This window comes from Notothenia rossii (genome assembly GCF_949606895.1).
Source record: "Notothenia rossii genome assembly, chromosome: 8".
In the NCBI taxonomy this organism is placed as follows: domain Eukaryota; kingdom Metazoa; phylum Chordata; class Actinopteri; order Perciformes; family Nototheniidae; genus Notothenia; species Notothenia rossii.
The window spans coordinates 60522264-60550198 of NC_136906.1; the positions used below are offsets into that span (position 1 = coordinate 60522264).

General features: G+C 42.8%; 1 protein-coding gene across 2 annotated transcripts; it reads left to right on the forward strand.

The window, feature by feature from the left end:
- The first annotated feature begins 1195 nt into the window (after nucleotides 1-1195).
- On the forward strand, nucleotides 1196-27191 carry opn8b (opsin 8, group member b). 2 transcript variants are annotated; one of them, XM_079643123.1, is made up of 5 exons: nucleotides 1196-1222; nucleotides 5785-5859; nucleotides 23552-23842; nucleotides 25557-25885; nucleotides 26748-27191. In XM_079643123.1, the coding sequence occupies exons 2-5, from the start codon at nucleotides 5790-5792 to the stop codon at nucleotides 27081-27083; spliced, it is 1026 nt and encodes a 341-aa protein (XP_079499249.1). In that variant the 5' UTR covers nucleotides 1196-1222; nucleotides 5785-5789; the 3' UTR covers nucleotides 27084-27191. The 2 variants fall into 2 exon arrangements, with proteins under 2 accessions (XP_079499249.1, XP_079499248.1); XM_079643122.1 differs by lacking the exon at nucleotides 1196-1222 and adding an exon at nucleotides 4298-4641.
- Nucleotides 27192-27935: the final 744 nt, after the last annotated feature.

Here is a 27935-nt window from a genome sequence, read left to right on the forward strand (position 1 = left end):
GGCGGGAGATTCATGTGATTTGTTGGTCGCGTTGCTCGCAAAAAATCGCCAAGCTTCAGACAGGCCCAGCTTCAAGATTTTTTTATGCCTGTAGTGTAGACGGGCCGTTACTGTTCCCCGAAATTATCAAATCTGTTGGGCATCAGGGACCTGAGGCAATTGTGGCAAGCATGGCATTGTCTGAAGAGCAACAGAGGGCAATTCAGGTGGCTACCACTGGTCAGCGAACCAACCCAAACTGGCATTTGTTCAGGAAAGGAAGGTTGACTGCCAGCAACTTTGGAGCTGTCCTGAGGTCAAAGCATGTGACTGCTTCCCTTATTGCCAGGGTGCTAGGGCAATAACAGGCCCTTGATGGTGTTTTGTCTGTACAGTGGGGGACTATGAATGAATGAATGTGAGGGCATCAGGGCATTCACCATTGCAACCCAGATGCAGGTCCATGAGTCAGGATTGTTGGGGGCATCTCCAGATGGTCTGGTAGGGTCTTCCGCTGTGCTGGAGGTAAAGTGTCCCTACGGAGCCAGGGAAATGACAATTAGTGAAGCATTGCAAATCAAGGGCTTCTGTGTCAGTAAGGAAGGAGAAACATTCAGCCTGCGTGAGGAACATCCTTAATGGCACCAAGTGCAAGGTGAATTTCACCTCACTGCAAGAAAGAAGAAGAAATAAAAAAAATTGCGAATCGTTTTTAATTTACATTTACTCGCCTTTGCAATGTTGTGGTTGTTAGAGTGTTAGGTTTCCTGTCAGCTCTTCTGTTGGGAAGATATAAAATATTAGTTTCATGGAAGTCACCCCGTCACATATAAGAGCATTAAGACATACAGTACATAGGCTAAAACAAAACATCTAAAGATATAACCTTCCACTTTGATAAGTCTTGTGAACATTTTCACTATTTTGACATTTTTATAGATCAAAATTGAACTAAAGAAATAAATGGTAGATTAATCCATATTGAAAATAGGTGTCAGTTGCTACACTAATTATAATAGTTATATTTCTTAATTAATTAAGATAATATATTACTGTATTGATCGCAATTTGGGAAATGTTTGTGTTTCAGCAGCATAACAAGAAAAACAAAATATAAGTTATTATATACTGTATACAAAAGTATGTGAGGGATGGGATATTACATTGAATATAAATGTAACATGTACATGTGATTTTACGTCCAAGAGATGCGATGGAGCAGAGAGTTCTCTGCCAGCCAGAGGTGATTTGTTATTAGTTCAATATGTCAAACTGATTTCCCTGACTACAATATTTAGTTACATGGTGAAACGTTATGCTGCTTGTACTCATTAGACTTATCATATAAGCCACACAGGTTTTAATAGGATTTATTCATTATCTTTACATATGTTGCGGTCTTTTCAGCAGCGTCATCTCTAAAACGGCGATACAGTCACTACCCATCATTTACATTTCACCGTGACATGGACAAAAATGTAACGTCAGCTTACCTCATGGCACGAATCCAGACTCTCCTTTGGAAAACATTGGCCGGGAAACGATAGAACAAGCACGTTTCATGCGAAGACCTGTGGTTGCAACCCGGAGCAAAGCAACAAACCATTGCGTAGCTAACTAGTAGCGCTAGCTTTAGCTAACGTTAGCTAACGAAACGAACTGCCGAGTCAAATTGGAAAACACTGGTGATTAATTATTCTATAATTTGTAAAACAACGGTGTTAAAAACGACAATTTCAAAAATACAGATTCTAATGGTCAGATATAGATATACAGATACAGGGTATATGCAGGAATCCTGAAGTCAAATTTAATACCTTTTAAGACCTTTTTTAAGACCCTTTCCATACATTTTAAGACCTCATCGCAACTTTGAGTTCTAACCGGTTACATTGGCAACACACTTTACCTCACATTTACTATATTGATTGTAAGACAGCAAAACTAAATAGAGTGCAGACAGACTACTGAAGCCTCCTTTCCACATGAACTTCAACCTCTCTGTGAAGGTCAGGTTTAATGCAGTATGCTGCTTTTTTGCTTCTGTAGACTCTGTGCTCTTTCATTCCAGTAAAACTCCTCAGAAACCATTAGAAACCAATATTTGACCAATAAACAAAACAATTGAAAAAACTTTGAACTATGAAATATGTTAAACTTTGGTGAGCTTCAGCGGGGTAATGCCATATAGGAGCTCCCTCTCAAATACCCAGGGGTTCAATCGGGCTGGGGCTTTCCGGGGCTAAAAAAAAAGGATATATATGTTATGAATTTTCTCGTTCTTAATATAGACTATATTTAGGGTCGATATGTGTTGACTTTACCCTAAAATAGAAGATCTCTGTGCTACCGGATATAGTTTGGCTTAGACACGTAGACGCATACGGTAACACGCATACGGTAAAACGCATACACAAGCGCAAAAAAGGCTTCCGTTCACACGCATTCGATTCATTAACGTGTCCGTTCAAACTAGACCGCTGGAAATGCTGGAAACGATATAGTACATATGCCAGGCCTGTAAGTGGCGCTGCTGCCGCCCGAAATACACAAAAAGCAGCGAAGAAGACCCCGGAGCATGGTTGCCATGGTTGCCCTTCTGTTTATTCTCCACAGTGGACGGCGTGTTCTCCTGCTGTATATTTCTCCGGTAGTCCACAGCAGATCAAAAACACCCACCTCACCGCCTCTTCCAAGGAACGAGGGGACCGTGCGGCAGAGTTTCCATAAAAAAGATGTTCCACCGGTCAACATGTCCTTTAAAGTTTAAATCTTCCGTACAAAGTTAGAAAAGTGCCGGTCAGAGGTCTTCTTTGTTATTTATTGAGCTTTAAAACAAATTGATAACGACTCTGTTCTCTGTATAATAATATTTAATAAACGGTGCCTGCCTCTCTTTTCCTCCCCCTCTTCTGACAGCCCAGCAGCAGCAGGAGACGCGGGGAGAGGGAGGCGGGCTATTTCATCGTTATCAGAAAATGATCATATACTAGGGCTTACGCACGGAGCCGTCAGGACCCCCAGAGCGTTGCGTATGCCGGTCTACCCACCTTGGGACCTGTTACCGTAGTCGTTTAGTTCCCCCCCCCCCCCCCCCCCCCCCCACAGAGTGGAGCAAGGCAACGAAACTTAAAATAATAAGCAGCATTTTACGGTGCGCTATGCATGGGGCCGCCTTGGGGGGTTTCCCGACATGTCGTTTCAGTAAATTAAAGGGTGTTTCATGTTGTCGTTGCTGTGGACCTTCTTAATACCTTGAAAAATGCCGTTTAATACTTTGTAATACTTTTGAATAGCCTTAATTTTCGCTAAATTGATTTATCAACTTTTAATACTTGTTAAGACCCCGCGGACACCCTGAGATACTAAAGATAGGCATGTACTTGCTTTCAAGCAGAACACAGGGGAAAACAAACTTAGCGGGAGTGTTTACGTGTTAGGCGTAATGACGTACAACAGCCTCGACAATTTCTGTAGTCCTATTCAGCCACTCGGTAACAACCATCGTTTTTCAGACACGTAAACTCTTCAAAAATCACCAGTGGGGTCACTGCTGATGTATTTCATGTCGTAGAACAAAACGTGATTTATCTCTTAAATTTGTGTCAACCACAGACCTTATTTCGGGCTATTTTCCAAAACCCTATGGAAAAAATGCATTGCTTTTTGACGAAGGAACCGGAAGTGCTAAAAATGCTAACTTACTTCCGGGTTTTTGGACGCGTCACTGCGGTTCTCTAGACACACCTCCCGCGCTCGGGCACGAGCGCTGTTCAAAGGGTCCATGGAGTCCACAGAGCGGGGAGGAGGGTTATGGCTAGAAAGGATCCGTCTAGTGTAAAACTCTCGCGAGAGTTTGCAAGTCACGTGGCTGAATGTTTACGTTTGGCAGGCAGCCTTTCAGTTAGGATGGTTAACATCAGTGGGCCACAGCAAATGATCGTGAGAAGCTAAACTATCTATTAATTATGTCAATGACAAGGAGTGTGATTGTTGAAATAGGGTGTTAGTGGTCTTGCTGTTCAAAGAAGAATGACAACGCTGTAGATCACCAACACTGCGGTTTATTTTTTATTCACAGGCAAGTCAACCTTGTCACAGTAAAAGTCCCAAGATAGCTCCTGGTGCAATAAAATGTTCCCTTTCAGTGTTTTACTATTATCCTGCTGCATGAATGTGTATGTTGCATCATGTCACTGCTGTAGATGTTTTTCCGAGCCGCTCCAACGAGAGTTACAACGAGAACGTGACGTCATATTTACACTAGACGGATCCTTTCTAGCCATAACCGGGGAGGAGGGAGGGAAAAGATGGAAGTCCGCGGCTCTCTCCCGGCTGATCAGACGAGCGCCGATCGGCGATGCATCGGGTCAAACGGCACCAAGTGTAACCGGTGTGGTTAAGCGTCTCTGCGTTGTGTGAATAGACGAGACCCGAGCCAGCGTAAAGTTGAGACGATCTGTTTATTTTCTGACAATAGATAAAACAATCAGTTTTACATCAGTTTCCCACAGTCACTCCTCTCACGTGGAACGTTTACAAAAGGGCAGAGGAAACGTGAGGGACACAATATATATGGGGGAAAAGTCCTCACAACAATACACTCCTGACTACAGCGACCACACTTCAGAGGTTCCGCCCACTGATCTCCGACCTTGCTAGGTATTTAAAAATCAATAAAATGAAGAACACAGAATAAAATAATATAAAACACAGAATTTGTGTGATTATACAAGAAACAATTAAATAAACCCCACTGCATATTTACATCTGTTAAATGTGTGTGTGTGTCCGCATCTGTAGCCTGTTATTGTCTCATTATACCGCACTGTGAATGAATTAAAAGTAAATATATAAGTCGTCATGAACAAATCTGCCCATCAGACAGAGTGCTGCTGTGCCTCCTGTCATCACTAATGGACGTCTCTTTAAAATGACCGCTCAGAGGAGAGGAGTTCTCATTTCTCTTACCACCTGCTGCTTCCCCTCCTCTCTTCTCAGTTCCCCCGCTCGCATCTCCTGTGGGCGGGACTAAGTCTCGAGGATAGGAGTCGAGGAGGGGAGTTAGAGAAATGAGAAAGGGCCCCGCCGGTTATCCCTTTTTTTTAATACGTTTGTTGTTGTAACATGCATTTCGGCCACAAGAGGCTGCCCCATTTTCACAGGACTAAAAACATTAGTGTTTTCTTTCAAGTGAGATTTAATTTCTCCAATCACTTTAAAAACAAAGTACATCAAGGATTTAGCTTGAATCAGCAAGTTATATTGTCAAGTTATGTATGTATAGAGCAAAAACAAGTATCCCTTTAAAATTGTCCAATCAGCAATAATTTAATATCATAGAAAACAGGGAAAAATTGTCTAAAGGGTTTGAACTTTCAATAGTGAAAACAGGTGAAGAAATGTAGCTTAGATATCTGTCTTGCCATAACTTTTCATTTTAACCTGACAACACGTATCATACTTGTCTCACGGCTGTGCTTTAATCATGAACACAGAGGAAACCACAAAAATATGTGGGTGACCATTTATTGCCTGTCGATGCCGCCCTAGATGTAGCATCTGTGCATTGAGGCGCTTGATGGTAGCTTATGTCTCTAGCACATTTTGCATGCCACAAACTTCAGTTGGAGCCGGGAACACCAGGGCGCGACATTGTGCCCCGAGACCAACTCTTGCGTCTCTGCTCCATACTTAAGGATAGATGGATCTAACACCGGAACGCATCGACAGCGGCACGTTTTGACTTTTCTCCATCCCGAATTCGGATCATTTATTCTCTGTTTTACTTCTATTATTTTGTAGAAGCAATGGATATCTACAGCTCAACGCTCTCACCGGCGCTGGACATCTTCACAGGATGCTATCTGATGGTTATAGGTAATTAAAAGCCCTACTTAAGCTTGAATGAATGATTTAATACGATTATACAGCTCTCAATGGCTCTGCATCCCTGCTATGGCTCAGTTAAGTGTGAGATAAAAATACTTTTATAGTGGATTAATTTCTTCCACAGGATTTGGAGACTTAAAAAACAGAATAGCAAAGCACTAAATTCACTTTTCCGCAATCCATTTTACGCACATTTGACTCTGAAGGCTGGTTCTCCTATTTTTGTTTTTTCTCACTCATCTAAAATGTATATACGACACTTAGACACAAGTTATATGTCAAGTGTTTTAAAAGTGACATAAGAGCCACTGTGTTGCTTACATCTAATTAATGTATGCTCTCTTTTCATCGTGCTGTGCACACAACAGGTTCCCCAACAAACCCGTTCCCCAACAAACCCGTTCAATTATAAACCCTACTCTTGAATTAAGTATTTTGGTTAGACATATGGTGATGATGATTAAGGTTAGAGTATACTCCAGATAAAACCTGTAAGTCGTGCAATGTCCTTCAAAGTGACAAAAAGAGTCCGTTGTGTAATAGGGCAGTCCTTGACCTCAAAGGATACATAACCTTTCAAATGGTGTCGGGCAGGATCTATATATAGTGCCATGAGTTAATTAGTGAAATTGAAAGGTACATTAAAGCCATTTACCTTGACTATAAAGAAGACAAATTGGTGAGCAATTATTTCAGTGGCAGCCCATTCACAGCAGGGGGTTTAAGCACGTTGTGAGATATTTTAACATACATGTATTCCTGAAGGATATGTTCCTATTTTAAATTCATTTCCATTTTTATATATCCAAAAGCAAAGCCAGCCTTGTGTGTCTTTATGATAAGTCAGTAAATCTACTGTAAAACCAGAGGAATATAAACAGATTTACAGAGTGTGATGAAAGATGGATGATAATCGCTTTGGACAAACACACAGTGCAGTGTCTTGGCCAAAAAGCAAACAGAAGGCTGACCCTGCAGTGAATGGGGCACTGCAATAAAATCCTCTGCACTGTGAAGTGATTTGTTCCCTGTAATGCACAGAAGGAGATGGTTTAGTCCTCCTGGTTGAGCGTTGACATTCACATCTGCAGTTCAGCTCCTCTCATTGCCCTGTATTATAACAATATGATATAAATAATTGTAATATGACAGTGAACTTGCCATTTCAAAGTTGAACACATTTTATCATTTAAATAACATGGAATTATGTTGTAAGAATTCATATATCCTGCTGGGTTTTATTGCTGTGTAAATGACATTATGCGGTGGTTACGATTCACAGAGGCATGCATCACATTGGTTATGTCACACTTAGCGCTTTGCAAATAACTGTCTTTCTAGTATGATTATCACATTTCTCATTAAAGGAAATCTTTTTGTATAGAATTATTTGTCAGGGTTTGAGTTTTGTTGTGTCTAGTTGTGGGGTAATTTTGCTGTTTGTTTGTTTGTTTGTTTGTTTGTTTGTTTGTTTGTAGCCTTTATTTAACCAGGTGAAAGCCCCTTGAGATCAAAAGATCTCTTTTTCAAGGGTGACCTGCAGGACATTAGTTACACATGTAACATAAAAACAACAGAACAACAATAAGGATGACATACAACATAATGTACAGGGTACAGTTTACAAACTCTATTTACAGTGACAGGTACCATGAGTATCAAACAGCATGTCACCCAGCCGAGTTTTAAAATGATGCAGGGGAACCAAAGTGCTCAGTTTTAAACATGTTTGCAGACTGTTCCAATTTAGTGGAGCTGCACAACTAAAAGCTTTCTTCCCTAAGACAGTCCTAGCACCTGGCACATTTAATCAAACAACATCATGAGATCTCAGGCAATAAGTACTTTCAATTCGTTGAGAGATCAGAGAGCAGATATAAAAAGGTAGTTTACCCAACATGGCTTTATAGATGAACATGTACCAATGACTGAGCCTCCGTACAGTTAGTGAAGGCAGACCTGCCCTGGCATACAGGGTACAGTGATGAGTAAGTGCTTTATAGTTAGTAAAAAATCTCAGGGCACTGTGATAGGCGGCATCTAACTTTTCGAGGCAATGGGCAGGTGCATTCATATAGATCAAATCACCATAGTCCAGCACAGGTAAAAAGGTCACAGTAACCAGCCTTTTCCTGGCCTCAAGCGAGAAACAGGACTTGTTTCTGAAAAAGAAACCTAGTCTAACCCTCAGCTTTTTAAGCAGATTAATGACCTGAAGTTTAAAAGTAAGACAATCATCAAGCCAGATACCAGGTATTTATAAAAGGTAACCACTTTGAGTACTTGTCCTTGCATAGTAACAATATCCAAAGCAGTGTCTGTAGTCTTTTTAGCTTTAGAAAAGAGCATTACCTTGGTTTTATCAACATTTAAAAGAAGCTTAAGCTCAGCAAGCTGAGTCTGAATAATGTTAAAAACAGCCTGTAATTTAACACCAGCCTCCTTAATGGAGGGACCTGCACAGTACATCACGGTAACATCCGCATAAAAATGTAAAGTAGCTTCATCCACATGTTCACCTAACTGTTTATATATAGAGAGAATAAAAGTGGACCTAAAACAGAACCTTGAGGAACACCATTAGCAATGTTTAACCACTCAGAAGACAGCCCATCAAAATGAACACATTAGGGCCTTTCAGAGAGGTAGTTCACAAACCACCCCACTGCATGGCTGGATATGCCAATACTGAGAAGCCTCTGCTTCAAAATGCGAGGATCAACGGTGTCAAACGCTTTGGAAAGGTCAATAAATAGAGCTGCACAACTCTGCTTATTATCTAAAATAGTCGTAATGTCATTCACCACTTTCATTGTCGCAGTGATGGTGTTGCTTTCTGAAGCCTGACTGATGTTTAGACAGGATATCATTTTTACATAAAAACTCCTTTACCTGTTCACTCACTAGGCGTTCGAGCACCTTCGCCAGAACTGACAATTTTGAGATTGGCCTATAGTTATTTAAAATAGTTGCCTCCCCTCCTTTTAGCAAAGGCAAGACATAAGCTGACTTCCATACTTTTGGAATTGCATTTGTGCTGAGGGAGAGGTTAAAGAGAGTAGTAAGAGGAAGAGCAATCAAATCTGCAGCTGTCTTTAAAAATAAAGGTTCTACGTTGTCCGGGCCAGCTGGTTTCTTAGGATCTAGCTTAGATAAGGCCTCATGAACAACATCGACAGTAAAAGGAGTAAAACTGAAAGGGTTTTCCAGACCACATTGTTCAGAGTCACGGATTGGGGTGTTCACAGAAGCAGAGTTAGAAACAGAATCAAACAGAGAGCCACAGGACACAAAATGCTTATTAAAGCAATTTAGCATAGTGGCACTGTCCGATACAGAGCCAGATGCTGTGGTAAGGCACGGAGGTAGCTCATTACGGATCTCACCGGTGGATATCGATTTTATGGCTTTCCAAAATTTCCTAGGATTATTTAGGTTTTCTGTGGTAACTGACAAATAGTACTTCGACTTTGCACTTTTGACATTTGAAGTGAAGCTATTCCTTAGCTGCCTAAAACGCATCCATTTGTACCTCTGAGCCTGATTGCCTAGCCTTTGCCCAGGCCTCGTTTCTCTCATGAAGGAGACTGGACAGTTCAGCAGAAAACCAAGGATTGTCTCGTCCCTTTACTCTAAATTTACACAGGGGTGCATGTCTATCAATGATCTCCATAAAACCAAGATAAAAATAAGAACATGCAGTTTCTACATCAGCACACAGATCGATTTTTCCCCAATCAAACCCAAACAGATCATGAACAAAACCCTGCTCCACAAAATGTTTTATGTCTCTCTTAATAATAATACGAGGTTTAACCTTTTGAACCTTAGTGTTCCTAATTGTGGCAACAACACAGTGATCACTCAGATCATTCGCAAATACTCCCACAGATAAGTATTTATAGGGAGCATTAGTTAAAATGAGATCAATTAGGGAGGATTTATTACGGGACTTAATGTTAGGGCAAGTAGTACTGTCAACAATCTGAGTAACATTCAAAGAGATACAAAGGTTTTTAAAATCCTCTGACACTGCAGTTAACCAGTCCAAGTTAAAATCTCCAAGTAGCACTATTTCCTTGTAGTCTAGTTGCGATAAAAGATTTGCTAGCGAAGACAAGGAGTCCTTGCCAGCTGAGGGGGGTCTGTAACAGCCCACCACCATGACCTGTTGCCCCTTTGCCACTTCTATATTTAAGGCTAAAAATTCGAATTGCTTACTTATAGATTTGGAAACTAATGTAGTTACACTGAACTTATTCTTAACATAAATGGCAACGCCACCACCTTTATTAGGCCGGTCGGAACGATACACATTATAACCATTTAAGGAAATGTCAAAGGCCAAAATAGATTTATTTAGCTATGTTTCTGATAAAACAATGACGTCAGCGTCAGTCGAGCTCGCCCAAATGCGGACAAAATCTAGTTTACCTAACAGACTGCCAGTGGCGGCGGGCCCTTAGGGGCGCTAGGGGCGCCGCCCCACCTCTTCCCACATTACAAATTAAAATTAAAACAATTAAAATTAAAAAATATATATATTTTTTTAAATATATTTTTTTAATTTTAATTTTTAATGAACAAGGTAAATATTATATAATTGGTATCAGTAAAATGTATAATCTACAATCAAATCTCGTTTAAAATGGTGTTACGATGTCCAAAGTTACTGATAAGTCACATGTTTCCTGCCTGGCCTTGCCCGTGTATCATTACCCTCTCTCGTCTGGGCGCTAAGAGAGGAGCCCTCAACCAGTGCAGCAGCAGCCACTAGCAGCTGACTGTTGCTATCTGTAAGATATGGCTCCGAAACATAATTTCAGCCAATCAGCGTCGTCAAATCTGATGATCACCGGGCGCCAATGTCAGCGCCCGGTGCAGGGTTATGGCTAGAAAGGATCCGTCTTGTGTAAAACTCTCGCGAGAGTTTGTGAGTCACTTGGCTGAATGTTTACGTTTGACAGGCAGCCTTTCAGTTACGATCGTTAACATCAGTGGGCCACAGCAAATGATGGTGAGAAGCTAAACTATCTATTAATTATGTCAATTACAGGGGGTGTGATTGTAACTGTGTGTGTGACTAGCTGGATGCAAAGAGGTAAACACTGTCTTTTGTTTCCCATGCTTGCTCTTCAAACAGCCGGGGACAGATACTATGTGCCCGTGCTAAATAACACACACACACACACACACACACACACACACACACACACACACACACACACACACACACACACACACACACACACACACACACACACACACACACACACACACACACACACACACACACACACACACACATTATTGTAGTTGAGTTTTGACAGCATCCATCAAACTAGATGTTTTGCCTTAATGGTCTGTTTTCTAATATTTCTGTGTTTCTGAACCACGTCTGTGTTAGGGGTTTCACAACTACCAATATTTACTAGTCGACTAGTTTTTCAAAATAGTAGTCGACTAGTCGTTACGTCATAATAGAGACACACAAAGAGAGGTTTACAACTGTATTTTCTTTTGGAACTCATACAGTAACATTAAACACTGCATTTTAATTTGTGTTACATGGCTGAGTAAATAACAAACACTGGACTCACCAAAATCGACAGCAAAAAACTCTTGTTTACATAAATGCCACGTAAATCCAGTGCGCAACAGCGCATTGCGCAATACTTTATTCGCTGTCCTCCACGATAACGTCCACCTTTCCATATTTTTGGTTTGAACACCAACGCATCGACATGTGAGGGAAGGAGGCTTGACCGCTTTCGGGTGACAGTGTTGCCTGCCAGGGGAAAAACCCTCTAACTCGGGGTGCTTGTGGCTGGAATAGCCAGGTAGCTCCTCGAAAGCGGGGGAAGCGGTGCACGTTTTCTGCCCACCACTCCAGTGGATTATCCATTGTGGGGATATGCGGTGTCCGTTGGCAGTAATCCCGTAGCTCATCATCCGCATCACTGTTGACCCGTGTTTTCTTGCTGTTCGTTTGCCTCTGTTCAGTGCTGGCGCCGGTCCGTTGCTCACTGGTGCTAGCATTACTGCTAGTGCTAGCTGTCGGCAGCGGGTGTTTCATCTTCAGATGGTTGCGCATAGCAGATGCATTTGTATTGTACTTCAGTACAGCTGTACACAACTGACACTTCACTGTGGAGTTGGTTACATCTTCGTTGAAGTACTGCCATACATAAGAATGTCGGACGTGTTTTGTAGCATTTTGCAGCACCTCGTTTACCTCCATTTTTTCCACGACTAGTCGACTAGGGCCTACAGCGCCGACTAGTGGTAAAGGTAGTTGACTAGTCGACTAGTCGATTAGTTGGTGAAACCCCTAGTCTGTGTCTGCATATAATGTTCGTATTTAGTCTCCTCAGGGTTCCCGCGGGGTCTTAAAAAGTCTTACATTTGATAATCTGAATGTAAGGCCTTAAAAAGGTCTTAAATATGACCAAAAAAATAAGAAAGGTCTTAAATATGATTTAGAAGGTCTTAAAAATGATCGGATTTGAAAGGTACTTCTGTGTTGCGATAGCGTCTAAATGTGTTTTGGGGAAAATGTCCGGACTGCAAAGTAACCAGTACGGTAATAGCCTTTCAGTTCCCCCCAACAATTTGTATTGAATTAAATCAACATGGAACCAGTAATCACTAACTTTGTTTCCCCGGCCCCTTATTGGAGAACACCCAGCTAGTAACCTAGCAACCAAGCTTCAGCTTGCGGCAGTCAGAAACTCATATATCTTGGAATCTACTTACAAATTAATATGGGGAAGTGTCAGTTCAACCGTATTTGGTTGGAAAACATCAAATTTAGTGCTTGGTTGAAACCAGTGGAGGGGAATGTGTTTGAAGCCCGCCGCACCATTTGCAAAAGAAATAAGCGTTTGTTTTGCTAATGTAGCGCTAGCTAGTGGAGCGTTAGCTAGTGCAGCAGCTCCCGCAACAACACCGGGGGGCCTCCGTGCGACGTTTGGGTCTACGTCAACCCTAAAAGCGGAGGTGCTGTAGACGCTAAATACCGTAGCTAAACACCCATCATACAACAGCAACGATGAAATGGTGTAGCCAATTTATTTTAAGGGGTAATTTCTCAAAATGTTCCCCGTGTGGTTTATTCACCATTACAATAGCCCCACCTAAAATAATTTCCACCAGCCGCCACTGCAGACTGCGCACATTCAAGTGGATGAAACCCAACCCAGACCTAGCTTTAAAATCAGCAGGAGTAGCGATCTGACTACTACTACTGGGCGGACCAGGGTTAGGTTGTACATTTCCTGACAGTAATAACAACAACAAAAACAGGCATCTTTTCCTCTTAAGCGACACACACACATTGTCATCTACTTTAGAAACACCGGAAAAGTCTGCGAGAGTGTGATTTGAGCTTAAGAAGCAGTCCTGAAGAACCATCATCGCAGGAAAACAAAAAAGACAAACATATTGTTCTGTTCTCTCTGTCATGTTTTCCTCCTTGTTTCTTGTCTGATCCTTCTCCCTGTGTTTTTCCTCCCTGTCGTTAGTTTCCCTGGTGTGTCTGATTGTCTGATTGTGTTCACCTGTTGCCCTTGTATTTCTCCTTCCCTGCCCGGCTGTTTCTCGTCTCCTGATTACCCCTCACTGTATTTAGTCTTGTCTCCTCCTGTGTTCGGTGTCGGTTCATTGTTTGTTTTCCCTTTCTCCCTTCATGTTGGTCACGATCGTTTTTTGGGTATGTTATCTTCCTCGTGTGACCTATGGATTATCCTCGCCATGTTTTTTGTTGATCGGCTTTTTTAAGAATAAAGCTTGCTTTTGTTTATAGATCTTTATCTTTTTGTAGTCTGCATTTTGGGTCTTATCTCTTTCCGCGATCTAAACAGTGACCGTAACAGAATGAACCGACCAGCTTTGGACTCAGCAGATTCAGCTTTTTTGATGATACAGGCGATACAGGATGATACGTCTTGGGTACTTTCTGGAGTACATTTTTTATACGTGGTATGACGCCTCATCTATACGGGGTAGAGTGGCTGCTTTGAAGGAGGCACGCCAGGAGGTTGCTCGCAAGCCCTGGCTCAGGACTTTGTTGCCTGAGTGGCTACAACTTTTTACCAGTAGTCCTGGAAACTTTTCTCAAGCCTCTAACCCTTTCCTGGGATCCGACTACTATCCTGGTAGAGGTCCACGGAGTCTCCAAAGGGCCTCTAGGACACGCAGGGCCCGGATTCCAGCCCGTGCCCCAGCAGCCATGGTTCCGGCCCCATTTTTGGCCCCAGCAGCCATGGTTCCAGCCTCAGTCCTGGTCCCAGCAGCCATGGTTCCGGCCCCAGTTCCGGCCCCAGCAGCCATGGTTCCGGCCCCGGTTTCGGCCCCTGCTGCCATGTTTCTGGCTCCAGGTTCGGCTCCATTACTGGCTCCCGGGCTGACGCCAGCCCCCTGAGTCATGTCAGTGGTCTGGCCCACTCCAGCTCCCCGTGTCCCGTCTGCGTTCCGGCCGACTCCAGCTCCCCGTGTCCTGTTGGCGTACCGACCGTCTCAAGTCTCCTTTCGAGTCCCCTCTCGAGTCCCCTCTCAAGTCCCCTCTTGAGTCACCTCTCGAGTTCCCTCTCAAGTCCCCTCTCGAGTTCCCTCTCGAGTCCCCTCTCAAGTCGCCTCTCGAGTCCCCTCTCAAGTTCCCTCTCGAGTTTCCTTTCAAGTCACCTCTCGAGTCCCCTCTCAAGTCACCTCTCGAGTTCCCTCTCGAGTTCCCTCTCGAGTTCCATCTCAAGTCACTTCTCTAGTCCCTACTCAAGTCCCTACTCAAGTGCCGTTGGACGTTCCGTTGGGGGTCCCGCCGACTAGTCTTCTGCCGGGGGTCCTGCCAACCCTATGTCCTGTCTCGTTGGGGGTCCCGCCGACTACTCTTCTGCCGGGGGTCCTGCCAACCCTATGTCCTGTGCCGTTGGAGGCCCCGCCGACTACTCTTCTGCCGGGGGTCCTGCCAACCCTATGTCCTGTGCCGTTGGAGGCCCCGCAGACTACTCTTTTGCCGGGGGTCCTGCCAGCTCCGTGTCCTGTCCCGTTGGAGGTCCCGTCGACTGCTCTTCTGCCAGGGGTCCTGCCAACACCATATCCTGTCCTGTTGGGGGTCCCGACGACATCTGCTCTGCCGGGTTTCCTGCCAACACCGTGTCCTGTCCTGTTTCGGGTCCCACTGACACCAGCCCTTGCTCTTTCGTGGGTCCCACTGACACCAGCCCAGGTTCCGTCCAGGGTCTCGTCTATGTCTGACCCGCCAGGGGTTCCACCAGCTCCTGCCCGTCCTTGTGCCTGGCCCCCTGAGTTCCCCAGCCGCGGTTTTCGCCCTCGGGCCCGGCCCCCTGAGTGCCGCGGTCTTCGCCCTCGAGCCCGGCCCCCTGACTTTCCCGGCCGCGGTCTTCGTCCTCGAGCCTGGCCCCCTGAGTGCCGTGGTCTTACCCCTCGAGCCCGGCCCCCTGACTTTCCTGATCGCGGCCCTTGCCCTCGGGGGCCCGGCCCCCTGACTCTTCCAGCCGCTGCCTTCGCCCTCATGCCCGGGCCCCTGAGTTTGCCCGCTGTGGCCTACGCCCCTTTGTGAACTCTGCCTTGCCCCCGGGCCTTCCGCCCGGGACCCCCTCCATGGACTCTTCCTTGCCCCCGGTCCTTCCGCCCGAGACCCCCTCCATGGACTCTGCCTTGCCCCCGGGCCGTCCGCCCGAGACCCCCTCCATGGACTCTGCCTTGCCCCCGGGCCGTCCGCCCGAGACCCCTACCATGGACTCTGCCTTGCCCCCGGGCCGTCTGCCCGAGAGCCCCTCAATGAACTGTGCCTTTCCTGGGCTGTCGGTCCAGACCCACGGTTTTTCCTCTGTCCCAGATGTGCCTATACTACACACGGTTGTAATGAGCCCAGGGCTGTTATTACGCACTGTGTAAATAGCACTGCACACACCTCCGCTCATTCCTCAGCGGGTTTGAGCGTGAAATGCGCCTCAATGTCCAGTTTACGAGCCTTCTCCTAAACAGAGACAGGATGAGAGCCGGTGTGAGATGCAGTGTGTGGAGGCCCCCTCGCAGCCTTTTCGGACCGGGCCCCTCTTGGGTTGCTTCACGGGCAACGGCGGCGAGGGCTCTGACGTGGCTCGTCACCATAACAACCACAGCACATCCAGAGCATGTCGTGCGCTCTCAGAGTGTTACTCAGAGTGGCGACGCGTGTGTTCGATGGACAGATGGATAATAATAAGCAGCAAGCGGTTAAGCCGGCTGCCCCTACACCTGTGGGTTATAGGCAGCATGGCTCGCTGCATAAACCGGCTGTCTTTAAAACCTATTGGTTTTTAGGCAGCTCGGACAGCTCTCCTCCGGCGCGTCATGCCCCGCGGGGCGGTGACAGCCCTCTCCGTGATGCAGCTGTTAGGCATGATATCAGCTGGTCACGTGGTGATCCCCCTGGGTCTCCTTCACAGTGAGGAGACTTCCAGAGGTTGTTTATTCGCCTACGTATCGGCCCCGTGCGTCAGAGGAGACGCATGGTGTACATTCCTCCTTCCGTGGGTTTGGATTTAACCTACTGGAAAAATCTCCACGCCAGTGGGGGTGCCCCTGAGCAGAATGACGTCACACACCGCAGTGTTCGCAGACGCATCTCTCGCAGGCTGAGGAACGTGCATGTCGCAGGCAGTGGGGGGACAGTGGCCGGGTCACATGTCTCTCCATATAAACGTGCGGGAATTACTCTCCGTATGGAAAGTAAGCCAGCACTTCACCCTGTTGCTGTACAATCAACACGTGTTGATTTGAACAGACAATAAAGTAGCGATCAGCGCAGCTGCTGAACACACATCCTACACAGCCAAATGGACAATGTTCCGTTTGGTATGTAGGGAAAAGCCTGGACCCCGTTACGGGCCCCCTGCCTCGTGCTGTCGTTCCTCCAGCTGGACAGGAATTGGCTTATAGCACGGTCAAAACATATGCTGCTGCCATTTCATCTTGCCACGTAGGTTTTGGGATCAGCACGGTGTTTAGTCACCCTCTGACAAAACGTTTTCTACGAGGAGCACAGGCTTTAGTGTTACGCGCACTGAGTAAAGCTCCATTTGAACCTTTAGATCAGGTTCCCCTGAAGTTTTTGTAAGCCAAAGTAGCTCTGCTCTTGGCTCTGACATCAGCTAAAAGGGTGAGTGATTGGTCTGCTCTCTCTGTGGCTCCGTCATGTCTCGAGATCCAAGGAGATGGTAGCTCAGCTGTTTTGCGCCCTAACCCGTTTTTTTATGCCAAAGGTTATCACAAGCTCTTTTAGATCAAGAGTGATAACTTTGGATGGCTTCTTTCCTCCTCCTCACACATCAGAGGAAGAAGCCACATCTCATCTCCTCCGTCCCGTGCGCACGCTGTCATGCTATATTGCACGCACGGCTGCTTTACGCAGCTCGTCTGTTGGTGCATTACAGAGAGCGCTCAATAGGGCAGCCTCTGTCTGCACAACGCCTGTCACACTGGCTGTGTGAGGCTGTGTCACAGGCGTATGTCTCTTCTGGGGTGGATCCCCCGGAGAACATTAAAGCGCACAGCACCAGAGGATTTTCCTCCTCTACGGCGTTGCACGGAGGAATGACAGTAAAGGACATTTGCACTGCTGCATCTTGGTCTTCCCCCTGTTCTTTTATTCGTTTGTATTTGAGGGATGTTTCCCATTCCTCTCTGACACACTCAGTAGTGAGTAATGTCAGGGACTCAACTGCGTGCCCTCTCTCCTGCCTGTCGGCACTTAGAGAGCTGCCCTTTTCCCCCTATTTGATCGTTTTAACAAGTGGGACTTTGGTCTTTACTTTTTATAACGACAGGTAGCCTATTTAGCCTACCTTCTTTCCCGTATGGAGAATATTCATTTTTTAAGGCTATATTCCCTGGGAATGTGATGCTCCATTACGCAGGGCGAAATGGACATGGGTTATTAACTGAGTAGGTGTGTTTTCTTTTGTGCTTCTGCTTCTGGTAGACTACATCCTGCTTCGCCCTTAACCCAATAGCGATAGCCTTAAAGGGTGAAGCCTTATACGGTATAAAACTGGGGTTAAGTACTGTAACCCAGTTTCTATGAGTATAAGCGCAGCCCTCTAAGGTTCGGGCCCCACTGGCTCCGCGAATAGCTGAAGAAAAGCTGTTGTGTGGGAGTGGATTGTAGGGCCTACTTCCTATTTATACGGAAGTGTATGTGATGAGTTCTCTTCAAGCATTCTTGGTGTGGCAGGTGGGGGTAAGGGTAAGATGAGGTTATAATAACAACAATACTTTTTTTTTATAGAGCGCTTATAATAGCACTTACAAGTTGAAATGATCATATGAAACCAGTCACTAAAAAATATACAACACCCATCGTTAATTAACCACCTCCAAAGGTGAGTCAGGCATTCAAATATGGACAGATGTGTGTTATTTCTAGTACATAAATTACATATTCTGTTGCCTTACAACACCGTGCTACCAACACAGGATGAATTTCTAACACCTATGTCTCTCATTAGCATGGAATTGGAGCGGTATGTCAGCATGCCACGACTGATCCTCTTTGGGTCATTAGGAAGTGGAAAGCCTCTTCTCAGATGCTTCGCACAAATTGCATAGAAGTCAGGAACTATGATGAAACTAATAGTCACATCACAGGCACTGAATGTAGCAGCCAGTGTACATACCAATTATCTTCAACACTTGCTTTGAAATCTAAAAACAGGGACTGTACACAAATAACTGTCACTTGTTATATTAATGTTTTCTTGGAATTCTCCACTTGACTACACTTTACTGAAGTGCGCCAACCCTACAGCATGTCAAAATGCTATCAGTCTAAAAATAGTCAGCTTGTACCACCTTAGTTTCTAAATGGAACTTGAAATGCCAATATAATCAACATGTAGAACTGTTGTCCTCTTCATGAAGCAAAGAGCACCTTTTTGTTCTTATTAAAAAACAATATTTGTTAAGCTGGAATAAAATATACATTATTCTAACAGATATATTGAATGAGAAACAAATACAAGACGCCTCCCTGCTACACACACAATTTGGACTAACCCGCTTTGGCCGAAGGAAAAATAACAATACCCCCTACCCTTTTCTGAGCCTTTTCTACTCTCATCATTTTCATACAGTCCCTCAGGTTAAATATTTTACAGTGTTTACATCCCTGACTTTGTAAAGCAAAATAATGAGGCCCAGTGTGAAAAATCGCTAACTGCCCATCTGTATTTTCGAAAATGTAGTCCTATTCAATGAAACAGCATTTTAAAAATACAAAAGTTAGTGTGTAGAGGAAGTTGGAGATGATGGATTTTCCAAACAAACACAGGCCTTTAACCCAGGGGGCCACTGATTGAATCCTGTGAGGAACTAAAAATAAACGTATGTTCGTAACTAGATTAATGTTACAAACATAGTCAATTTAATTAAACAAACCCTTGATCTTTTCACTGAACCTTACCAAGTTGTTTTGTTTTGTTTGACATACTTAAAACGCAGACCATAATCTGGGAGCAAAAGGTTTCCTCCCTGGATCATAATTGAGAATGCACTTTCATTATGGGAAGAAGACAGGGTTGGCCTGCCTTAGGGTGGACATTTGATTATTGTTAAGACATGGCTGGCGGCTACTCAGAGTCAATAGATACATACATACATAATTAATGACTAAATACATTAATAAATATGTTTGACTATAGCCCACTCGTGCTAATTTCGGGCCATGACACTGAAGGAGATGGGGGTTATAGGGATCTTTTGGCAATGTGTTTGAATAATGCATCACGTCTATTTTGTCATTAAGTTACATACACGTTCACTCTTATCTTGGGGTAACTAGGTCACATGGACGCACATTGCCCTCCTAATGTAGCGATTATACATGGCTGGAGTGTTCAGTAACAAAGCAAAGCTGCAAAATGAATCTGTCAACAAAGTGTTTGCAACAAGATACTTATTTTTGGTCATATAACAGTTGTTTTAAAACATATTGATTGGTATTGATTCATTTTGAATGTCAAAGAAAGATGTTGTTGCTTTTGGCTCACGGCAGGTTCCCAGGTGTATTCCTTTTTCTTCTTTGTATTCACTCTTTACCCTCCCCCACAGCTCCCTTCACTCACATGTAATCCCTTTTCAGTAAATGTTGTACCATTAGTTCATTATTGAGCCCTAAGGATTAGAATGAAGCCTGCATCTTACACTGACTCTTCGATCTTTAAAAAATATATAAAAATAGTATTCCTGCAAGCAGATGCCCATTCCTAAAAATCTCCCATTATTGTACACTCTCTGCCCTCTGTAAACATTCATGATTATGCTTAAGGTTGGATAATATATTCATTAAATTACTTCTGCTTTCTGATTCTGTGGGTGGCTTGCCTCCCGCTGCCACAAATGCTTAATGTTTGTTCAAATGTTCTGCAAACCTAAAACAATGTGGTAGGAAGTAAACATGCATAGCCTTAACTGAGGATCGGTGGTTAATGCAACATTTTAAAGGAAGCGTCACAGATTTGGAATTTCAAAACATTCTTCATCTCTATCGCTGCTTGTAATGGAGGATGTTCAAATTCTGTATCCCTCTTCTCCCAAGTGAACTGTGAAAGACACTTTCCTTGTAAACCTTAAGCAGTGAGGTGTCACCATTGATTATTTTGTGTTTTTGTAAGTGGTTTCGAGCAATTGGCCAGGTAGCACTTCCATGAAAGGGATTATCAGCGAGCTGGAAGTTGATTGGGTCACTGAGATTTGTGCTTAAGTATTCCCACTAAAGGAAGATGTGAGGGCGAAGCCGAGGTTATCAATGTAAGGAGAAATTGACTGACTTCGAATCAGGGGGTACCAAGTTCGAGTCCCACTGCAGTCAGCATGTCGTTGTGTCCCTGGGCAAGACACTTCACCCCAAATTGCTCCTGTGGGGATTGTCTACACAGTACTGAATGTACTGTATGTTAGTCGCTTTGGATAAAAGCGTCTAACAAATGACATGTAATGTAATGTAATATGCTGATATGATTAGATTTTTCAATTAAGCTTCAGTGATGCTAATGATATTAAAGGTTTAGTTGCAATGTGTAGTAACTTTTATTTTAGGCAGTAAAAACATTTATTTGCTTCTTGACAGAAGTTAAGGGTAAAATGTTGAAGGTAGAAAAGGAAATGATTTTATTTTGAAGTAGAAATGAATATGAGTATGTCGAGTGCATTTTCTCCGTCCTCCACTGTTCTTGTTGGAAACTGTTAAATGAATATAAAGTAAACGCGTTCAGTTTGGACAAGATTCGCTTGGTTCTTCATTCGAAGCTTCTATTACACAACACAATGACAGTTAGCCTACAACCTCCAGAACCAGAACCTACAACCTGCAGAAGAATATCCCATGGTACACTTTCAACTGGGAGAGTTAACAAGGTCGTTTCAGCATGAGTGCAAGATTAGAGAACAAGACGGAGCAGTAGGGTGCAGGATGTTGAAAAATTATTCATCACTCCTCGAAACCAATAGCTGACCTTGCTCACCTCCAAGCTAGGCAGCAGAGAGTGAGCACTTGCTCTAAAAGGAGTGATTCTGAATACATTACGGATGGCAATGTGCCCCGAGGATACCTTAAATGATAAAGAACAGTCCAACAGCATTTAATTCCCTTGACACTATCTACCCTTTTTGAGACAGGGGCTCGTCTCAACTAGACAAGGGATTGTCTGCACTTCCCGTCTCACTGTATAAATTGCATTTGTCCTGCGTGTGTTGTGATATATGGATTTCAGAGGATTACAAGACGTCCCTGGCATTTTACTAATCTGCAACCGTAACTTTCCTGGGTGGTTTAACAGGGTGAAGGGCTCTTACTGTGATTAGACATTTGCCAATTTCCCTTTCCAAGCATCACATTGAGCCTGTTTTACATTCTAACCCAATAAAGGTAAAATCCTCTGCTTACATTTATAAAAGGTTTTCTGCAGAAGCCTTACTTTGAGTCCCGTCCCCTTATTCTGGTTTTCTTCCATCATAATATGCTTCCTTCGCTGCTGATAGTATCACCTTGGAGGGTCACGGCAAGAGATTGCCATCATATTGAATGGGAGATGTAGCAATGTGTTCATTTAATAAGAGCCCGAAACCTTCATCGAATCCAGCTCAATAGATTAATTTGACCTTTTTGATAAAAATGGGTTAGGGTCATGATGACTTGATTCATTCCATAAAAAAATCATGATCACTCTCTTCTAATGCCATTTTTTAAAGCTATAATCTGTGCTTTATTTAAAGTGGACCTATCATGCTATATTTGAATAATATAGTCTAGGACCATACCTATATAAGGCCTATTTATACTTTTTATTTTTCAAAATACCAAACAGATCATGCATTTTAGCCATTCCTCATTTCGCTCAATTTAACACTGTCTTTTCATGGGCTGATTCTGTGAGAACAGCACCATCTACAGGCCTGGCATATGTACTACAGCGTCTCCAGCGCTTTCAAACAGCAATATCCGTGGCTGTCTCCTCCTGATTGGTGGAGTTGGCCCAATAGCCGTAGCGCTACTCATTTTGCATGATAGGTCACCTTTAAACTCCAACCCCAGAGTCTGAACTTTTGCGACCCCACACCCCATGGAAGTTTTACCATAGTGGAAATAGTGCTTATTAAACCCCGCTTAAAATAGAAATGTTGAATGGATTTTTTTATTTTAGCCATATTTTTTTGTACAAATGTCAGTGTAATTTTAAGTGAAGTTGCTTACTTATCTAAGTTCCGATTTCACTTCAGCTATTTGAAGCTATAGCCAAGAGAATACTAGCATACTGTAGCAGCAAGACTTGACATCAGGAAACAACTAACCTAAAAAATGCATACCGGCACCTCTAAAGGCCGCTAAATATCAGACCAAGTTGTAGTTTTAAGGGTTTTAAGGGTCAGGACTATTTCTCAGATAGACGTATTGACTTTCTGAAGTCTTTGGTTGTTTCGTGCTCCTTGAAGTTACTGCTACCTGCCAATAAATATTCCACCACATAACCTACAACCACAACTTATCTTTTAAACAAAACAAAAAAATACACATTAGCAAGTGAGCTAATGAGGTGCGACAGGTGGATTTTCTTGCCCTGAATTGACTCAGTTGAGCTGTGTTCCCCTGCTTTGAGTTTTCACGCTAAGTTTAGCTCAACTACAGATGGCTGTCGCTTTGTCATCCTCAATATTCCCATCTAACTCTTTCCAAAAAAGCACTTTCGCTAATACTAAGCGAATGTTTTATGCAACTATTCCTAAGGTATATATCGGATATGGATAATAAACGGGTGGGCTCACTCCTTAATTGTCCTAAACAAGATGTGTCACCTTCTTTCTTCTTGCATTTACGCTGTCTATCTCTTGAGGGTCAAATCATGATATTATGTGCTGGTTAAAAATAGAAACCCTCTCAAATCCATTCTATCTAAGCATGTAACAGTGTTTCAGATTTTTAACTGAAAAAAAAGCATTGTGATATTTTGCGTCTGCTAAAGTGACTTTTTAGAGTTGCCCATTGGGACAGCAAAACAAGATTATAATACCCTAAAAGCAAAGAAAACAAGATTACATGTAAAGGATGCATTATATGAATTGAATAGACTATCACTGTTCACTCAATCTACTTTGTATCCTTCTTGTTCTCCCCTCTCTTTCTCAGCTGTTCTCTCAATTGTGGGAAACCTGCTGGTCCTCATCATGGCAGTCAAGAGGTCATCAAGGATGAAACCACCAGAGCTGCTGAGTGTGAATCTGGCCGTGACAGACCTGGGAGCAGCTGTTGCCATGTACCCTCTCTCTGTGGCGGCAGCGTGGAACCACCACTGGCTCGGGGGAGACGCTTTGTGTTTATACTACGCTCTGGCAGGGTTTTTCTTCGGTGTCGCCAGCATAATGAACCTGACCTTCATGGCAATAGTGCGCTTCATTGTGTCCCTCAATCTGTCACCCAGTGAGTAATTCATGGTTGGAAATACTGCTAGGAAATACCTGACCCCTGTAGACCTTATTTTATATCCAGGAGACAAGGGCATTCTAATTCAAGACGTGACTCTTTGCACGGCGAGGGATTCTAGCACTACCTTTAAAGGATTTTCAGTCAATCTCCAAGGTTTTATTTTATATAGGAAAAAAATTTTTTATAACATTTTGAAAATTGTTGGAGCATCCTGTCAGAGAAGTATGGTAACCGTCTGTGTCTGTGCTTGACTGAGTTTCTATCTAGTCAGGTTCTCTCGTTAGCTTTGTTCCCAGACACTTGAAAATGTATCAGAACACACTGTATTGACAGCACACCTTTTTCTAAGCCGACAACCACGATGGCGGCTGTGATCCTGAGATAAACAGACTGGTTTGACAGCGCAAGAGATGTAGTAATAACTGTGAAAAGGTTTAGACTCCCAAGAGGTACCAGGTGGGTGTAGTCAAGTGGAATAGTCCTATTCAATAGAAAAAAGAGCCACATTGTAGAACACATACTAAAAGCTTTTTAATAAAACAGAATCTGATATTAGTTTGTAGTTTCCACACCAAGTAATACAGGGACAAACAGCCAAGACAAGAACGGCTGGCAAAGATTTCCGAATATATGTACAACACAAATATATACAGAATACATCTACATACATTTGTTCATATCTGTAAATATAAAATAAAACATTCTGTCTTCATATAAAAACAGGTCCATTTCGCTGCAGGCTTAGAGTTGTTCGTAAATCAAGCTGATCTACTTTAATAAGTAATCTGTTGCAAAAAATCATATCTTTGCCAGATTACCAATCCATGCAGGAGATCAATCAGAGAATACAATAGATCAGAATTATTATTTATTTTTTATATTTGATACAGAGAACTTTGAAAGGACGTAGTTTTGTATTTGACTCTCTAATGTCATATTGTAATCCGCTTAACAGAGCAATACAGAAACGGATGTCATCGCCATGTTTTTGTTTATCCGTTTCTGAATTTAAATGCAGATATGTACTTATATGTTCTCTGTGTCATATGGTCACAAATATGAGACTTAATTGCCTTAACCTTATTAAGACAATTAACTATTGTCTTGTCTAAGTCTATGATTATTTTAGAATTGTGGGTTGTTGGTTTGTGTCCATGTTGCGTGAGACATTATATTCAGCAGAAGTCTCCACGTTTGCAGTCAACCAAAGTATGCTTGCAGAAAAAACACACGACCACATCACACTGAGTTTGGCCTGGAGTACAGACCGTTTATTACATCTGCACATGCTTTTTAGCATCACCACGTTTCAGGCACATTCTGATGATGTCATACACATGAACTGAAACATGACTTTGTTCTTATACAAATATGCTTAACAGTTCAACTAAGAGGTTAAAATACAAGACGCTGTTTGTTGCAAACTGCCTTGAAGTTGAGGCCGCTTATATCATCATTTCCCACATGTCTTAATAGCAAAAGTTGTCCATAGTCAGTCAGTTTAGCCATTATAATGTTTTTAACCTTTTTTCTGAGCTCTCTTTGTGCAAAAATGCAGGAATCATGGCAGGAATACAGCCCCTCCTTTTTGAATAAGATGTAGCAAATACACATAGTGCTTTAATAAAGGACCATCTGTCTACAATGAACCGTGGGTAAACAACCAGACCAACAAATAAAAACAGCACACCTTTTTTTTTCTCTGCAGATGAGAAAATCGGCTGGAGAAAGGTGAAGGTTCTGTGTCTCTGGGTCTGGTTGTATGGTCTGATCTGGGCTCTGTTGCCCGTCCTAGGCTGGGGGCGTTACGGCCCAGAGCCCTTCGGCCTGTCCTGCTCTCTGGCCTGGGGACAAATGAAAAATGAGGGTTTCACCTTCGTCGTCAGTTTATTTACCTTCAACCTCGTCCTGCCTTCCATCATCATACTCTGCTGTTACTTTGGCATAGCCTTCAAGCTCTTTTTCACCTACAAAAATTCCATTTCCAAAATCAACCGAGTCCCCAAAAATATCAAGCTCCATCGAAGGCTGTTGGTGGTAAGTGACTCTCACCAATGACACCTGTCATTGTAATTCCGATTCCTGTTTGTCCTTGGGGGCTTCAATATCTGTTTGAATATCTTAGTTATGTTAGCAGTGGCAGGTTATTTAATGATTCATACTGTATGCATATTTAAAATTCACAAGTACACTTACATTTTGGTGTAGCGACTCCGTCTTTCAAAAACAAAACCTAATCAAAATCTGATCTTAGCCGTATATTTGGAGACATGCTTATTAGTTTTAGCTTGCTATTTCAATTACTTCATCCATTTAGATTACTATTTGAACCGTTCATATATAACTTTTAGTTATTTAAATAATGTATCTATTGTTTAGAGTTAAATGGGGTACATTTTCACACACTCATCTGTAGCACATTATACAACCAACTCAATATGTAAAGATATTTATTTTTAGTTACGTTTAGCTACTCTACAATCTTGAAAAAAGATTCTTTGGTTCAAGTAGCCTACCGCTAGTTGGAAAACAATGGTATAGAGGACTTTTAAACTTTTTTCAAGTCACTTTTGCGAAGGATAGCTAGCAATACTTTGTTTGTTTAATGAAATTCTTGAATCTAAGATCAGCTGCTTAGTACAAGCTGTATATTGTTGCCCCGAGACTGACAAACATGTCAAATATTGGATAACTGGTGGAATTTAATTTACATTCTGATTTTATAATTACCAAGGACAATACAGTTGAAAATGTTTACAAAAATATTACAACACATGGTATAAAGGGCATCTAGCAGACAGAATTCAGGATGGGAATGCGGGACAAAACATCTATAAAAACCATAGGAAGGTTTTTTATATTTTCACATTTTAATGACTGTTCTTCGATTCTATTGCAGATTGGTGTGGTCATCAGCTTTGGCTTTATAGTATGCTGGACACCCTATGCCATCGTCAGCATGTGGTCTATTCTGGGGGACAGCAGCAGCATCCCACCTGAAGTCAGTCTCCTCCCGTGCATGTTTGCAAAGAGCTCCACTGTGTACAATCCTTTGATCTACTACATCTTCAGCAAGAGTTTCAGAAGGGAGGTGAAGCAGCTGGGCTCGTGGTGCCTCGGCTGGAGCCCCTGCCATGCCTCCAACACCATCAAGGACAACAACATTAGCATGAGTCATGCTGGTGACAAGAGCAAAGTAGAAGTACTGACCACTTTGCAGCAGTTCGTGGAGTGAAAGACTTTAGGGTTGAAAGACTTTGTGCTGGTTATGTGGGAGAATAAGTCGTCTCATGATGTCACAAATGTTATCACTAGAAAACACTTGTATTTGTATTGTATTTTTTCCGGTACAACTTGTGTACTTGTGTGTGTGCCGTTATGACAAAATGAGCAGGGTAATAATGGCTTCTTTTACATGCGGTCACAATGAAAGAGACGGGGTGTTTGCACAATATGTTACATGCTGTGAAAGTTGAGCCAACTAACCAATTGTTAAGAATTAACAATGTGCTTGCAAATGTCTTTGCACCCCTAAACCAATGTAGCCCACTAAAAAAATACCTATTTACTGTTGAGTAATAGAAAGATGTGAAAGAAGCTAAAGCGACATCCACCTTTCATAAAAGAATCATGCATTTCACATCACATACCAAAGGTTGTACAGCAGAACACAACAAAAACATTAATATTGAGCACAGAAAGAAGAAGAAATGTTTAATCGAATACTTCAGGTTTAATCTGTAATAGATATACTTGTTTGTTGGAAAAATAACTCACCAAATCAGTACATTCCAGAAAAAAGGAATGACCGTTCAGGGATGACGTCTGCCATTTACTGTTTGTACTAAATGTTTAAATTAAGTGACAGCTGCTCATGTTTCATAAGTTTGCCTCTTAAAGTGTTTACAGAAGTGACACCCACTTTCCTTGTTTACCCTGTCTGATGCATGTACTGTATTATTGGCTTCTCTTTCAATTTTAAGCAGCAATCTACATGTTGTTAAGGAATGTGATAAGGTGTTCTATTTTGAGGATAAAACTGTTCTTATAACTTTCTTACCAAAAAATGTGGTCCAAAGCCATATAA